General features: G+C 44.6%; 1 protein-coding gene across 2 annotated transcripts in view; it reads left to right on the top strand.

Annotated features, from left to right (window-relative positions):
* Positions 1-12,317, top strand: part of LOC137560947 (probable N-acetyltransferase 16) — a 13,483-nt gene extending 1,166 nt beyond the window's left edge. The window contains exons 2-4 of one of the 2 annotated variants that reach the window (XM_068272136.1): positions 3,520-3,688; positions 9,026-9,250; positions 11,554-12,317. In XM_068272136.1, the coding sequence (XP_068128237.1) occupies positions 3,533-3,688; positions 9,026-9,250; positions 11,554-12,225 (1,053 nt within the window). In that variant the 5' untranslated portion in view covers positions 3,520-3,532 and the 3' untranslated portion in view covers positions 12,226-12,317. Of the gene's footprint in view, positions 1-3,306; positions 3,689-9,025; positions 9,251-11,553 lie in introns of those variants that run through there. The other variant, XM_068272135.1, reaches the window with a different exon arrangement.
* Positions 12,318-14,421: the final 2,104 nt, after the last annotated feature.

A 14,421-nucleotide genomic window follows, 5' to 3' on the forward strand; every position in this document is an offset into this window, starting at 1 on the left:
ACAATGATGTAATCGATGTGAAAATAGATCTATGCGAGATTTTTGCTCATCGCTACTTTTTAGCAGATTCTGATAATGTTACACAAGGCCAGGATACATGCAGAAGTCCAAAGGTAGGTTCGCACACCAGCTTTTCAGATAAGCCAAAGATAGTTTTATTCCATCATAATGTGTCAACACTATGCATGACAATTGTTTCGGGGCCACGCAGGGTCCCCTTCCTCAGATACGTGCAGACAAACATCCTAGTGAGTAGCACATCACATTAAATACAAAAAGTGACAAAAAAGGTCAACCCATGTAAGCCAAAAGTATGCCCCCTCATTAGAAAATGTAAACAAAGAACAAATAGAACAATCAATGCTAAATACACATGTGAGACACAAGTCTAAAGACAGTGTCTATCACTAGAATAATGCCCTCCGTAGGAGGGCATTATACTAGTGATAGACACTGTCCTTAGGAGGGCATTATACTAGTGATAGACACTGTCTTTAGACTTGTGTCTCACATGTGTATTTAGCATTGATTGTTCTATTTGTTCTTTGTTTACATTTTCTAATGAGGGGGCGTACTTTTGGCTTACATGGGTTGACCTTTTTTGTCACTTTTTGTATTTAATGTGATGTGCTACTCACTAGGATGTTTGTCTGCACGCATCTGAGGAAGGGGACCCTGCGTGGCCCCGAAACAATTGTCATGCATAGTGTTGACACATTATGATGGAATAAAACTATCTTTGGCTTATCTGAAAAGCTGGTGTGCGAACCTACCTTTGGACTTTTGGAATATTATCTGATGTTGCTTTGCATCAAAGGTTCAGCACCCACATACAGTACGGAAAGGTGTGCCGCTCCTGACTCTACAATTGCATTATACATGCAGGGCTCGGACAAGGTTCTTCAAAACCAAAGGTTAGTATGCCAAAGAGCACCCATCAGCCTCAGTATAGATAGCACATGTGCCCCTAGTATTGAGTACCATCCCCCCCAGTATAGGTAGCCAAATGTACCCCAATGTTAGATAGCCGCCCCCTTCCCCCCCCCGTTTAGGTGGCCCATGGGAGCTTTAAAGATGCTTTGCCGAGGCTAAAAGTCAATTACAGTGAGTGGCGGTGGATGTTTGGCGGTAAGTGCAGGCTCTCGTGATGTGTACGTCGGCATCTCCCGGAGCAGCGAAGCAGCAGCTGAAGGACAGCACCACAGTGCAATACTTCACTCCTCATCTCCCAAGTTATGGGAGCGTCACTCAGGTTTCCATCTGAGTAATGCTCTCTAACGTTCGGCCATTGCACAAGTGTAACCGGAAATAGGATTTGCTGGTAATCCTCGTGAGGTGGCCAGGTGATAAGTAGCCCGCATGTGCAAGCTACTTATCACCTAGAATTGCATCAGGCCCAGTTGAGTCACTACTAGAGATGATCAGTGGGATGCAAATAGTTCTCAGTTGATACAGGAATATGTATATTTTGTACATATATTTAGTACAGTGGCTGGGTAGTGTAATGGTTAAAGGTTACATCCAAAGAGTTTAAAAAACAAAACTCCACTTACCTGGGGCTTCCTCCAGCCATTGGCAGCCGTCCTCTGCCCTCGCTGCAGCTCTGGTGGCTCCCAGTCTACTACGGTGCAGCTGCCAACCTCGCCGGGTCGGCTTCTTCTGCGCCCCAGCGTGTGGCTCACGTGGTCACGCTCACGTCATCAGGACTGCACTGCACCTGTGCAGTACAGTCCGGATGACGTCAGCACGACCATGTGCGCTGCACACTGGAGCGCAGAAGAAGCCAACCCTAAACCCAACCTGGCGAGGTCGGCAGCTGCACCGAAGGAGACCAGGAGCCACCGGAGCTGCGGCGAGGGCAGAGGACGGCTGCCAGGGGCTGGAGAAAGCCCCAGGTAAGTGGATTTTTGTTTTTTTTTAATATCCTTGGACGTATCCTTTAAGGGTTGCTGCCTCTGAAACAGAAAACCTGGGTTCAAATCCTGGCTGTGCCTACTGAGTGTGCTTTAGTAGTGGCTGGCTGCCTCACAAGTGATTTGAGTCCGGCAGGAGAAAGGCACTATAGACATATTGGAATTATTATTATAATAATTCTATTGAACAATAAAAGTCACTATTTCATTCAAAAAATAAGTTACAAAGGTGACAGTAGAGGTGAAGCTCGAAAAATTACACTATTGTGCAAAAGTCCATTTATTTCGGTAATTCAACTTAAAAGGTGAAATGTATATGTTACGGCCAGAACCCGTAGTGTGGCCACTTCGGGTTCTGGCCGGCCAATGTGCGAAGTGGCCACAGAGCAGCGGCCAATGTTAGAAATGTTATGTTTACGCCGTCTCGCTGCGGCCAAATTTATTACAACTTGCTTAATTTAATTAAATATAGCCGGCGGCAATGTAATAGATGAAGCCGCCGGCTTTCGCACTGCCTCTCTCCTCTACCCGATCCCCCCCCCCCCCCGCCTCCCTCCTCTCCCCGCCTCCCATACAATAAGTAGCAGCCGGGGACATGCAGCCGGAGAGTCGTTCGTCGCAGCAGGGCAGCAGAGCGGGGAGGCTGCAGACATTGCTTCTGCCAGCACCCGCTCTGCAGGAACGACAGGATTCCCCTGCCGCGACGAACGACTCTCGGGGACACGCATGTCCCCGCCGGCTGCTACTTATTGTATGGGAGGCGGGGAGAGGAGAGAGAGGGGGGGGGGGGATGGAGAGGAGAGAGGCAGTGCGAAAGCCGGCGGCTTCATCTATTACATTGCCGCCGGCTATATTTCATTAAATTAAGCAAGTTGTAATAAATTTGGCCGCAGCGAGACGGCGTAAACATAACATTTCTAACATTGGCCGCTGCACTGCGGCCACTTCGCACATTGGCCGGCCAGAACCCGAAGTGGCCGGCCAGAACGCGAAGTGGCCACACTTCGGGTTCTGGCCGTAACATATATATGAAATAGGAACCCTTTGCAGGTGTTTTGGATTAATTAGCTGATTAGAGTCTGACACTTTGAGCCGAGAATAATGAACCTTTTCACAATCACCTAATGAGCTGAAATTTTGATTTTGGGGGTTCTCATCATAAGCTGTAAGCCATAATCATCAAAATTATAACAAATAAAGAAAGGCTTGAGATATCTCGCTTGTAATGAGTCTATTTCATAAATTGGTTTCACCTTTTCTGTTGAATTACTGAAAAACAAAGAAAATTGACTTTTTTCACGATATACAAATTTTTCGAGTTTTTCCTGTATTTAGTATAATTCTATTTAACAATAAAAATCACCATTTTATTCAGAAATCAGTTACAAAGGTGACAGTATTTTGATTGCATTAAACGTAAACATTTCTGACATTATCACCTCATTTATTGTTAAAGAAGGAGAGATTAGTGATGGAAGAAAGAACCAGAGTTTATTGATAAGTTGCTTTGGTTCATGAATTCTCCATAGCACGCCTGTCTGGAGGTGAGGTGGCTTTGGCGGAGATATAAATCTATGCTTAGAGGTGTCTCTCTGTCTCATCTCAGATCGTTGGGAAGCATGGAGTTTGTACCGGCCACAGCTGAGGACTATGAGGAGGTGATGTCCATCTCTGAGGGAATATACAATGGGAAAGACTACCTGCCCTTCCGATACCATGCCTGGCTGAAGGAGCCTAATAGACGCATGTTTCTGTGCAAGAAGGAGGGGAAAATCGTGAGTAGTGCATGAGATTAATATTATTTTTTATTTATATAGCGCCTTCTTCCATAGCACTGTACATAGTACAAAACATAAGCAGTTCAACACACTATACAGTGAAGGACAACCAGTGACACAAGTACAGATACACACAATTGATCAATTTTGAAAACATTGCCAACTCTAGTATATGTTCATTTGATAAAATAACAGAAACAGGAAACACAAGGGCGAGGTCCCTTCCCTTGACTACTTATAATCTAGAGCAGTGTTTCTCAACATTTCATGGGTATGTACCCCTTTTGAAAGCCTGTGCTAGCCAAGTACCCCCTGATATTGTAAAAACTATATCAAGTACCCCTTGATTCAAATACATTTAATAGTAGTACTTGATAGTTTTTTCTAAACCATTTCCAAGCATTTGCTATTGTTTTTAATTAGCTGAAATACTAGTTTGGCTGTTTATATAGGATTTATTATTTTCTGAAGCCTTAAGGTCCGTACACACGCCGGACTGGAGGCAACAACGGGTCCGTCAACACCTCCCGCTGGGTGGGCGTTCCAGCGACAGTCCGGCATGTGTACGGTCTGTCTGCAGACTGATACGGCTGTTTCTGACTGAGTGATCCGCCCGGCGGATCGCTCAGAAACAGCCGTATCAGTCTGCAGACAGACTGTACACACGCCGGACTGTCGCTGGAACGCCCACCCAGCGGGAGGTGACGACGGACCCGTCGTTGCCTCCAGTCCGGCGTGTGTACGGACCTTTACATTTATTAAACTTAATTAAATACATGAAGCCCAAGTACCCCCTGGACCCATCAGAAGTACCCCCTGGGGTACGTGTACCACATGTTGAGAACCTAGGATCTAGAGGATAGTGGGGTGGAGACACTGGAGGACTAAACGAAGGGGTCTGCAGTTGAGGCAGCGAGCCTAAAATTCTAGCTCTAACAAATTATACGTTAGTCTGACTCTGAGTTTGAAAGGAGAGGTGACACTCTCAAAATTCGATGACCGATATGCAGCATCATTTCATATTGTATGTGTTTTTTTTTAAAAACAAGTCTGTGTACTCTGTACTCTGTAGTTGTCTCAAATTCCCAGGAATACCTGGAATATTATTTTTATTAAAGTGGACCTGAACCCAGAATTTTCACTCTGCTCTAAAATATAAGCAACAGCTGATACAAATCCTGCAATAAATGCTAACACAGCCGAGAGATCAAATTACAACTTATGATTAGTCTCAGATGAGGGTGAATTAGACCGGCTAAACTCTCTAAATACATACAGGGCTTCTGTCCTGTGCAAGAGTTCAGGTCCACTTTAAAGGATACCCAAACTGAAATGTGACATAATGAGATAGACATGGGTATGTACAGTGCCTAGCACACAAATAACTATGCGGTGTTCCTTTTTTTCTTTCTCTGCCTGAAAGAGTTAAATATAAGGTATGCAAGTGGCTGACTCAGTCCTGACTCAGAAAGGAAGTGACTACAGTGTGACCCTCACTGAAAAGAAATTCCAACTATAAAACACTTTCCTAGCAGAAAATGGCACCTGAGAGCAAGAAAGAGGTAAAAAAGGGGAATTTCTTATCAGTGAGGGTCACACTGTAGTCACTTCCTGTCTGAGTCAGGACTGAGTCAGCCACTTACATACCTGATATTTAACTCTTTCAGACAGAGAAAGAAAAAAATGAACACAGCATAGTTATTCGTGTGCTAGGCACTGTACATACCCATGTCTATCTCATTATGTCACATTTCAGTTCGGGTATCCTTTAAGCATAGTTGTCTTAGGTCATTTTAAAAATTGTAACCAAAGCGATCCTCGGGTCCAAAATCAAATACTTACCTAAGAGGGAATCCTCTGGATCTTGTAGAGGCTTCACAAGGCATCCTCTGGTCCACTGTAGGGATGATCAATGAGATGCAAATATTTCCGAGTTCATGCAGCATTATATACATTTGTTTGTGAATTAATGCAGCTTGAAAATGGACCAATCAATTTAAACCTGGGAGGGACTTGATTGGTCCGTTTTCAAGCTGCATAAATTTTCATGCAAATTGACATAATGCTGCATGAACCATTGCCGAGTGTGGACTCTCCAATGAAATCTAATAAAAACTTGTGGGCTTTCAAGCTGGTGGCCATGCTCTTCTTCAAGCATGAGAGCAGCCTGCGCAGTAAGCTGGAGCCGCTCGTGAACGAGAGGTGGAGTCACAATGTGCAGGAGGGTCCTGGGCAGCGGTGGTGGTGGTCTGGAAGAAGGCATGGAAAGTCTCTGGAGGACCTTTTTAGGCAAGTATCTGATTGCTGACCTGAGATTCCCCTCAGGTTCACTTTAATACTATTGGAGCGGTATTGGTTCCATCGGGGCTTCCAGCATATCATTGCTATGTCCGGCCACATGCTGTTTATAGAGGTGGCCCATGAGATGATAATAATCCAATCCAATAATTTAATGGAAATGACATGTATTTTTCGGCATATAAGACGCTCCAGACTATTAGATGCACTTAGATTTAGAGGACAAAACCAGGGAAAAAATATACTAAACCTAGTGTGTGTTCATGGTCCAGGAGCATCTTGTAGATGTTCTGCCCCAATTATAACTCTTATACCACATGTGTCCGCTATGCATCCTCCTGTGTCGCCTCCTGCCCCCCATGTGTTCCAGTTTGTCCCAAAGTCCCCATCCTCTACTCCCTCGTCCTCCTGTGCTCCCCATGAATAAATCCAGCAGCGATCAGAGACCTCTCCTCTCGCCTATGACTCCCCTAGTGCCAGCTTCTGCTGATCGTTTCATCAGTAGATGCCTGCACTAGAAGATAAGTGAAGTACAGGAGAGATTTCTGATCGCCGCGGGCTCTGATGGATCAGGTGAGCCGTGCTGCCGCTGCTTGCATTTATTCAGGGGGAGCGCAGGAGGATGAGGGGAGTGATGGAGACATAGGGGACAGTACAGACGGGCCGGCAGGTCGTATCAGCGGGCGTTCGTAAGGTGGGGACTCCCTGTATTTGGCATCTAAGACACAAGGGCCCTTATGCAATTCACTTTTTCACCTGAGTTTTCTCCTAGGTGGTATTTTTACAACTCCTAAATAAAATGCCTTTTCAACCACCAGCAAGCAAGAAAATACTCCAAATAATTTTGATAGTAGTTTTTAACTACATTTTGGTACTTTTTCACTTGCAAAATGCTGAAAAGTTATTTTAAATACAAGAAGAAAATGTATCTCCTAGGAGAAAACTCAGGTGAAAAAGTGAATTGCATATGGGCCAGGGACTTTTTCTCCTCATTGTTGGTAGAGAAAAAGTGCATGTTATGTGCCAAAAATATACTTGCTCATTTGGATTGAACTATTTCCAAGTTACCTACAATTTGCATTACATTGTTTATATTTTATTTTTCTCACCCATCCCACCCATGCTGATTTATCAATATAGGTTTAAAGAGAACTGGGGTAAAATTGTTGCGGTACTCCAGAGCATCCAGTCAGATTCCTTGATTCATTCAACAACTCACACCTGACTCAACTGACAACTACTCTTCTTTTACCCAAGATTTATTTCCCCGTCTTGATAAACTGGCGCCAAAGTCCTTTTTGGCCCATTGTGCAAGTTCACCCATTTTCCTTGGTAAATAGATTTGGCTCTAATGCAGAGGATCCAAAAAACTCCACAATCGATCACCAAGGTCTTATTATCTCCTTGCTGGATGCTCTGTGTTGATGGTGGCAATGAGATCCTCTGCATATTGCAGGAACTTCACCGTCATATCATGAAGAGCAGTGGTGGCCTTTCCATTCAGATACATAGAAGGCCTCAAGAGTAGCCCCTAACATCATCAATTACATTTTAGTCTTCAAGGTCCCGACTGAGAGTTTGTTCTCTCATATCAAAAAAAAAGAAATAAAAATGAAAATAATAATAATAATTCCAAGTCAGGTATGCTGATTCGTTGGGATTATCCGCCGTTCTCCACCTTCGTAAAACAAACCCTTTAGTGTCTATAAAAATAGATCAATCGTACATGACACTCTCTGCTTCTCTATTTACTTGAAGTCCATGGCTATACGGTAATTTTCCTATTCATTCGACTGTAAAAGTGAGTGTAAAGGAAAACAAAAAGTTTAATAATTACCTATGGACAGGGAAAGCTTTGGATCCTATAAAGCCTTCCCTGTCCTCTCTTGTTCCTCTCGTTCCAGCAACATCACCCACATTTAATTTGATGCCTCGGGTGGCTTCAGAAGTACGGGAGGCTCTGTATTGTGCATGCTTGAGTGCGTGCATAAGAGTGATCACGCATGTGCAGTACAGAGCCACCCGTCTTCACAAACACTCAGGCTCATAAGTGCTTCCGAAGCCTCCCGAGAGCTCATGGACGTGTATTTGACCAATTGGTCGAGTGCACACAGTGTGACAACACTGGAATGAGGGGAGCAAGAGAAGACAGGGAGGGTGCTAAAGGATCCAGAACCTTCCCTGTCCATAGGTAAGTATCTGACTTTGCCTTTATACTCACTTTAAAGTGGCTTAAAGAGAACCAGAGATGAAGCACCCTCATGTAGTTTATTACATTTATCAGTGGGAACATGACAGTAAACACCTACCCTGCTTTTAGTTTCATTGTTATCTGCTTAATTAGTCTATTAGCAGCTGTGATAAGAATCCTCGACTGGCTCAGTCTAGGTTTGACCTGGAATCATTATAGCTGAGTCACTCTTCTGTGGAGTATTTTCAAGCCCAAGCCTACCACCTTCTGACTTAGATTTCCTGCTTTGCATACTGAGAGCTGTGATGACATGGGAGGGGCTGCTCCTGCTGAGAGAGAAGCGCTGAACAGACAAGTGTGGCTGCAATATGATCCCTGTGTGCTCTGTGTGCACTAGATACTGATGATGACTGCAGTTTCATTCCTATGAGAGACACTTCCTACAGGCAGCTGCACATCATACCAAAATGAAAGCACACAGATGAAAGGCTGCAGCAGCCTTTCTCATATAGCCTAGATAGCAGCATAGTCTCATATAGCCTAGACAGCACATCCAGAACAACTCATAACCCGGAAGCAGAAGGGATATGAGCCGGCGGCCATATTTGATTTTTCCTGAAGCAATAATGGATAAAAAAAACACTAAAAAAGGCATACCAGAGCGGCGAAATTATCAGGTAGAGCATTTATTCTTTACAAGCTATCGACTGATATGTTTATTTTGTGTGAAACGTTCATCTCTTGTTCCCTTTAAGGTTATAACCTCCATGAGGGTTGAGGAGCAAGGTGAACAGTTAACTGCTGTTTACAAAGACCTGGATAACTGGTTAATGTCTCCCCTACAGGTGGGCTTTAGATCCTTCTTGCTGGTTGATGATGGCGAGACTGCAGTGGTACAAGGTCTTCGAGTGGCCCCCTGGGCGAGAGGACAAGGCATAGCTGGTATAATTCAGAGGTTTTTTATAGAGACACTTCATTCTGAGCACCCAAAAGTAAGAAGAATCCGCCTCACCCATGCAGATCGTCCGGTACCGGTTGTGCTGAAGAAATACAAACTGGTCCACTCCAAGGTCCTCTATATTATCTTACCTATACTGCTTCTACTTCTGTTGCTGAATACCTCTCTATGCTATTCTCTTACCAGATCTTTACTATACTTAATGAGAATTGTTATACAGTAAATGGCTCTTTTAAGAATGTAACTCTAAATTGTGCAACTGCCATTATAAGGAAGGTCTTCAAATAATCATCAAGCAAAAAACCCTACCCCCCGCTCTACTTATCCAGGGCTTCCTCCAGCCCCTTACTGCCAACATGTCCCACGCAGGATCTCTGCTCGCAGCTGCCAGCCCAGGGCCCCCCCCCTGGTGCCGAGGTCGACCTCCGCTACTGCACCTGCTCAAGCGCAGCTGTCAATCAAGTCCACATTGTCCGTAGTGCACTGCGTAGGCGCAGTAGTGCAACACCTGCGCAGTACACTGCGGACAGCGTGGACTTGATTGATAGCGGCTCTTGCATAGGGGCAGTAGAGGATGACCTTGAGGTCGGCCTCTGCACCGGCGGGGTCCCCGGGTCGGCGGCTGCGAGTGGAGATGCTGCGTGGGATATGTCACTTGCAGTGGCGTAGCTAAGGAGCTGTGGGCCCCGATGCAAGTTTTACAATGGGGCCCCCCAAGCATTCTATACACAACAATTGATATGACGCACCAAAACCTGCCAATGGCAACTACAGTGTCAGAGGTGCAAGAAGGGAATGGGAAATAGCTTGTTAATGATTACCACTGTTTAAAGTATCTATAGAAATGATTATTATGAGCACAGGACCAATAGAGAGGTAATATTGTAATTGAGGGAGGGCCCTTCGGGGCCCCTTTGGCCCAAGGGCCCCAATGCGGTCGCAACCTCTGCAAAGTAGGACATTATTTTATACTGAAGGAGGGGACTCTATGCAAAGTTTTGCTGGGCAGCAGTGTCTCTGTATTACAATGCTGCTAAGATCATGTACATTTGGCCCTGTCCATAATACATGATGACCACGCCCACCTTACGGTGCATGGTCACGCCCTTTTTTCACCGCAATCATGGGATGTGTGGGCCCCAGGTTGAAATTTCTTTGGTGGGCCCCCAGTGTCCCAGTCCGACCCTGGCTGTGACTGTGGTCTCTGTTCTTGTGCAACATTGTACAGTATGTGACGGGAGCGTGCGCGAGAACAGAGATTAAGTTCACAGCATTCAGAGTTGACAGATTAGGTATGTGCAGCGCTGCTACCTCCGTGTGAAAGGTCGGCAACTCACTAAAGCCGGGCCCGTTACTGCATTGAATTATCACTTAACCTCTCTGGAGTAAGCCTCTATAAATTAAAGAAACAGACATGGTAGTGCAGTACTGCTTTCTTGCCTGGAAGACCAAAGCTCACTAATTGGGTTGCCAAACTCAGTTACTTATGGGGTGTACTCACTTTTGTTGCCATTGGTTTAGACATGGATGTGTATTCAGTCATTTTGTTGGGACAGCAAATTTACACTGTTATACAAGCTGTATACTTACTGCTTTACATTGTAATAAAGTGTCATATCTTTAGTGTTGTCCCATGAAAAGATATAACATATTTACAAGTGTTCTCACTTTTGTGAGATACTGCTCATGATTACCCCAGACTCGCATAATTCCTGTGATCTGCACAAGGAAACGAGGGTTTGGGTTTTACTATAAAGGCAAGCAGAGCTGGGACAAGGTGCTTCAGCACCCAAGATGGGGACACCAAAGTGCGCCCCTCCATCCCTCCCACCCCAGCCGTCACACACCGATTGCTATTAGACTAAGAGGCACCCCAGGGCCCACAACACCTTCATCTCTAGTTATCTGGCTTGCAGTCACTGTCATGTATCCCCTTTTCCTTTTCCTCTCTGCTTCAAACACAATAGGAGAATGATAGCTGAGTAAGTTGGGCGCCCCCTCCTACACTGCGCCCTGAAGCTGGAGCCTCTATCGCCTCTACCGCGGCCCGGCCCAGAAGGCATGGATTAGAGCCTTCAAAAACTGTCAGTGGGCTCGATCCAATGTCTTTTTCTCCAAGTTTCTTCCTACGTGATATTTTCCCATCTTATCAAAAAAATGCCTTTTAAGCCACCAGCAAGCAAGAAAGTACTCAGAATAATTTTGACAGTAGTTTTTCACATACTTTTCGGTACTTTTTTTTATTGCAATTAACCTGTTTTTTAAACAAAAGATGAAAATGTTCTCCTAGGAGAAAACTTAAGAGAAAAATTTGTTTGGATCGGTCCCAGTGTGTTTACTATTTATCAACTGTCAAATTTTTCTTTTTGATAACCAGTTTTAAAATTTTTCCTCTTTTCATCCTTCTCCATTCAGGCTATGGTGACTATGATTCTTCCTTCTGACCAGATTGAGGAAACAATTAAGCTATTGGAGTCCCGTCTTGACAATGTGGAACAGTCAAATAATTACAGCATTCTGGAACCTGGTGAGGTGTTTAAACTCTTTGATGAATCAAAGACAATTGATGAGCTTCTTCCTGGGGGTCTCCTGGTCCAACACTGGCTCCCTGTTACTGTCCAAAGGTCTAACTTGGAGATGCTACTTGAAAAGGGGGTTGTTTGGATGTATTCCCTAGTCCACAATCCAGGCATTTCCCCACTATCTTCTGAAAAAATTGTAAACGGAGAACCAAGCAACACTTTTTCATCTGCCCACAACGGCCAGGACAGTTTGTCTTCACCTCCATCAATGTCTCAAACCAGGTTCCTCAGCCTAGGAACACCACCATTCCCAATACCTTTGGGTGAAGCCACCTATTGCCTAGACATTGACATGTTCGGAGTTGACCCAGCATGTGCTAAGTTCCATGTTGTACAGCAACTTAAGCTGGCCATACAAGAACTCCCTGAGGGCAGTAGTATAATGTGCCTTGTGTACGCAGAGAAGAGTCTCCGGACTAAGCTCAGACGCTTGTTTGAAGGACTGCCACCATTCATTCTAGCAACGGAGGAGGTGATCCTGGAGTTGGACCTTCAAGGTAATTGAAGGACAGCTTTCAGTATCATTAGATACTGTATGTAAAAAAGCACAAGTTCTTCTTAAAGCAAACCTTTACTTTACACATACCTCAAATAAATGTGAGATTTCCTACTTCTTGAAATAACAGACATGCTTACCTTAGTATGAAATTCATTTATTAAGCTTCCTTAGTGTCTATAACGCCTATTTTATGATGACTTCACTTTATCTCATTATTCTATAACACGTTAAAAACCCATGAGTAAAGTAGTTAAACTGCTGAAACAGAGGTGCCAAAAATAAAATACAATAAAATACACTAAAAGCAGTTTAAAAAGGAAGGGGGAGGGGGGGTATTGGTGGAGTTACCTCCCCAAAAAGGACTCAGAAAGTTAAGATTCAGCACAAATACTACTTTAATCATAAGCTCCAAACAGGCAACGCGTTTTGCAGGTATTCACTGTAATGATCTGGGGTCGATTTACACAGTCAGTGCACACCAAGTGCCCTGAAGCAGATGGAAATCCCCACAGTCACAGAAGCAGAGTACCCAGTATATGCAAATACATTAGTAGAGGGGAATTCCAACCAGCAGGTGGAGCTGTGGAGTACAGAGGAACAAGACTAAACTAAACGCGGTCACCGCACGTTATCCGCAACAGTGACAAGCGCCTTAATAGTACGGTCACCGCACGTTAAGCGTAACAATCGTACCAACTCTGACTAACAAATGAACACGGAAAACAAAGACAAACAGATAGCGGGAACGCTTGCTAACCGGTTGCCTAACACCAGACAACAGCAAGCATTCGTTCCAGACAAAAAAGACTGAAGGAGTAACCAGTAGCAACCACTACCAAGGTTATACTCCAAGACACAGACAAGGGAGATCCACCACTTCTAGAGCTAGGGCGAATGCGATCAAGAAACAGAACAGAACGACTCACTATCAGCCACCGCTGGAGATAGTGCAATCGCAAGGACAGGACAAGACAAGACTAGGCAGTACAAATAATACACCAAACTGACTGCACTAGTAGGAGTGCAAATTGCACTCCCCAAGAATTAACTACACTAGGATATTTATCAACAAGATACAAAAAGGCTGAGGCTCCAAGGTAAGTCCCACAAAACAGAACCTATGATGAGCCAGGAATTCTGGGAGGAAGTGACATTTATACTGAAAACTTTCAAAGGAAGCAGAAAAGCAGATTGCAAGATAAGTGGATGCAAATCAGTCACCACAGCAGCAAGCCTCCCGATTCTTGCAAGCTGGCAAAAAGGCCTCTTTTCCCTGGACAGAACTATGCAACCTGCATAGGAAACAAACAAACTGTCCAGAGAATGAAGGCCAGCAAAGCGGATTCTGACATTCACCCGCTTCTTCAGGAAATAAAAGGAGCAGCTTTGCTGAGCTCTCAGCCAAAAAACAGTGCCTTGGAACACAGAGTTTAAGTTTTATTTGTGCTGAATCTTGACTTTGAGTCCTTTTGGGGAAGTAAATCCACCAATACTTCCCTTTTTAAACGGCTTTTTAGAGTATTTTATTTTATTTTGGCACCTCTGTTCCAGCCCTTTAACTACTATCAGTTCACCTTTGGTGGAGGCGTGTTACCCCCTTTTCTGTTTTTCAACATCTAAAGAGAGCGACATCTTAACCCGAGATGGGTTGGACTTAATCTCACCACTTGTCTATACACTGGTTACCTTGGTGGTAACCGCCTTTATCAGTATCATTTAACTAGATCCATTAACCTTAGGTTGTCTAACGCAGCATACTTGTTTGGGTCCTATTGATCCCATCACTGGTTATGAATACGGGCAGTCCTAGGGCGTGGAGTGTAAGCGAGAACAGGTCTTCACTAGGGCATCCCGCAAGGGAGGATGGGCCGTCACCTCTAATGGGTGGAGGACTACTTTGCTGCCTGGTGCTCACCAGGTCACCCCCTGGGATTAACTCACCAGTGATAAGTAGAACAGAAGAGGTATCTTGCCGATAGAAAAGGAGCACAAAACAGGACTGACTAAAGAAACCAATAGGAATGGACAAACTAACTGGACAGAACAGTCCAGACTGGATAGAACAGATGGGACAGGCTTGACAGGAATATTTGAACAGGACGGGACATAACGGACTGGAAGGGGCAGATGGGAGTGGCTGGGCGGGTAGGCTGGACAGGATGGGACGGACTGGATAGGACAAACTAGAAAGGACAAGCTGGA

Source organism: Hyperolius riggenbachi, chromosome 3, assembly GCF_040937935.1.
Source record: "Hyperolius riggenbachi isolate aHypRig1 chromosome 3, aHypRig1.pri, whole genome shotgun sequence".
NCBI classification, from domain to species: Eukaryota; Metazoa; Chordata; class Amphibia; order Anura; family Hyperoliidae; genus Hyperolius; species Hyperolius riggenbachi.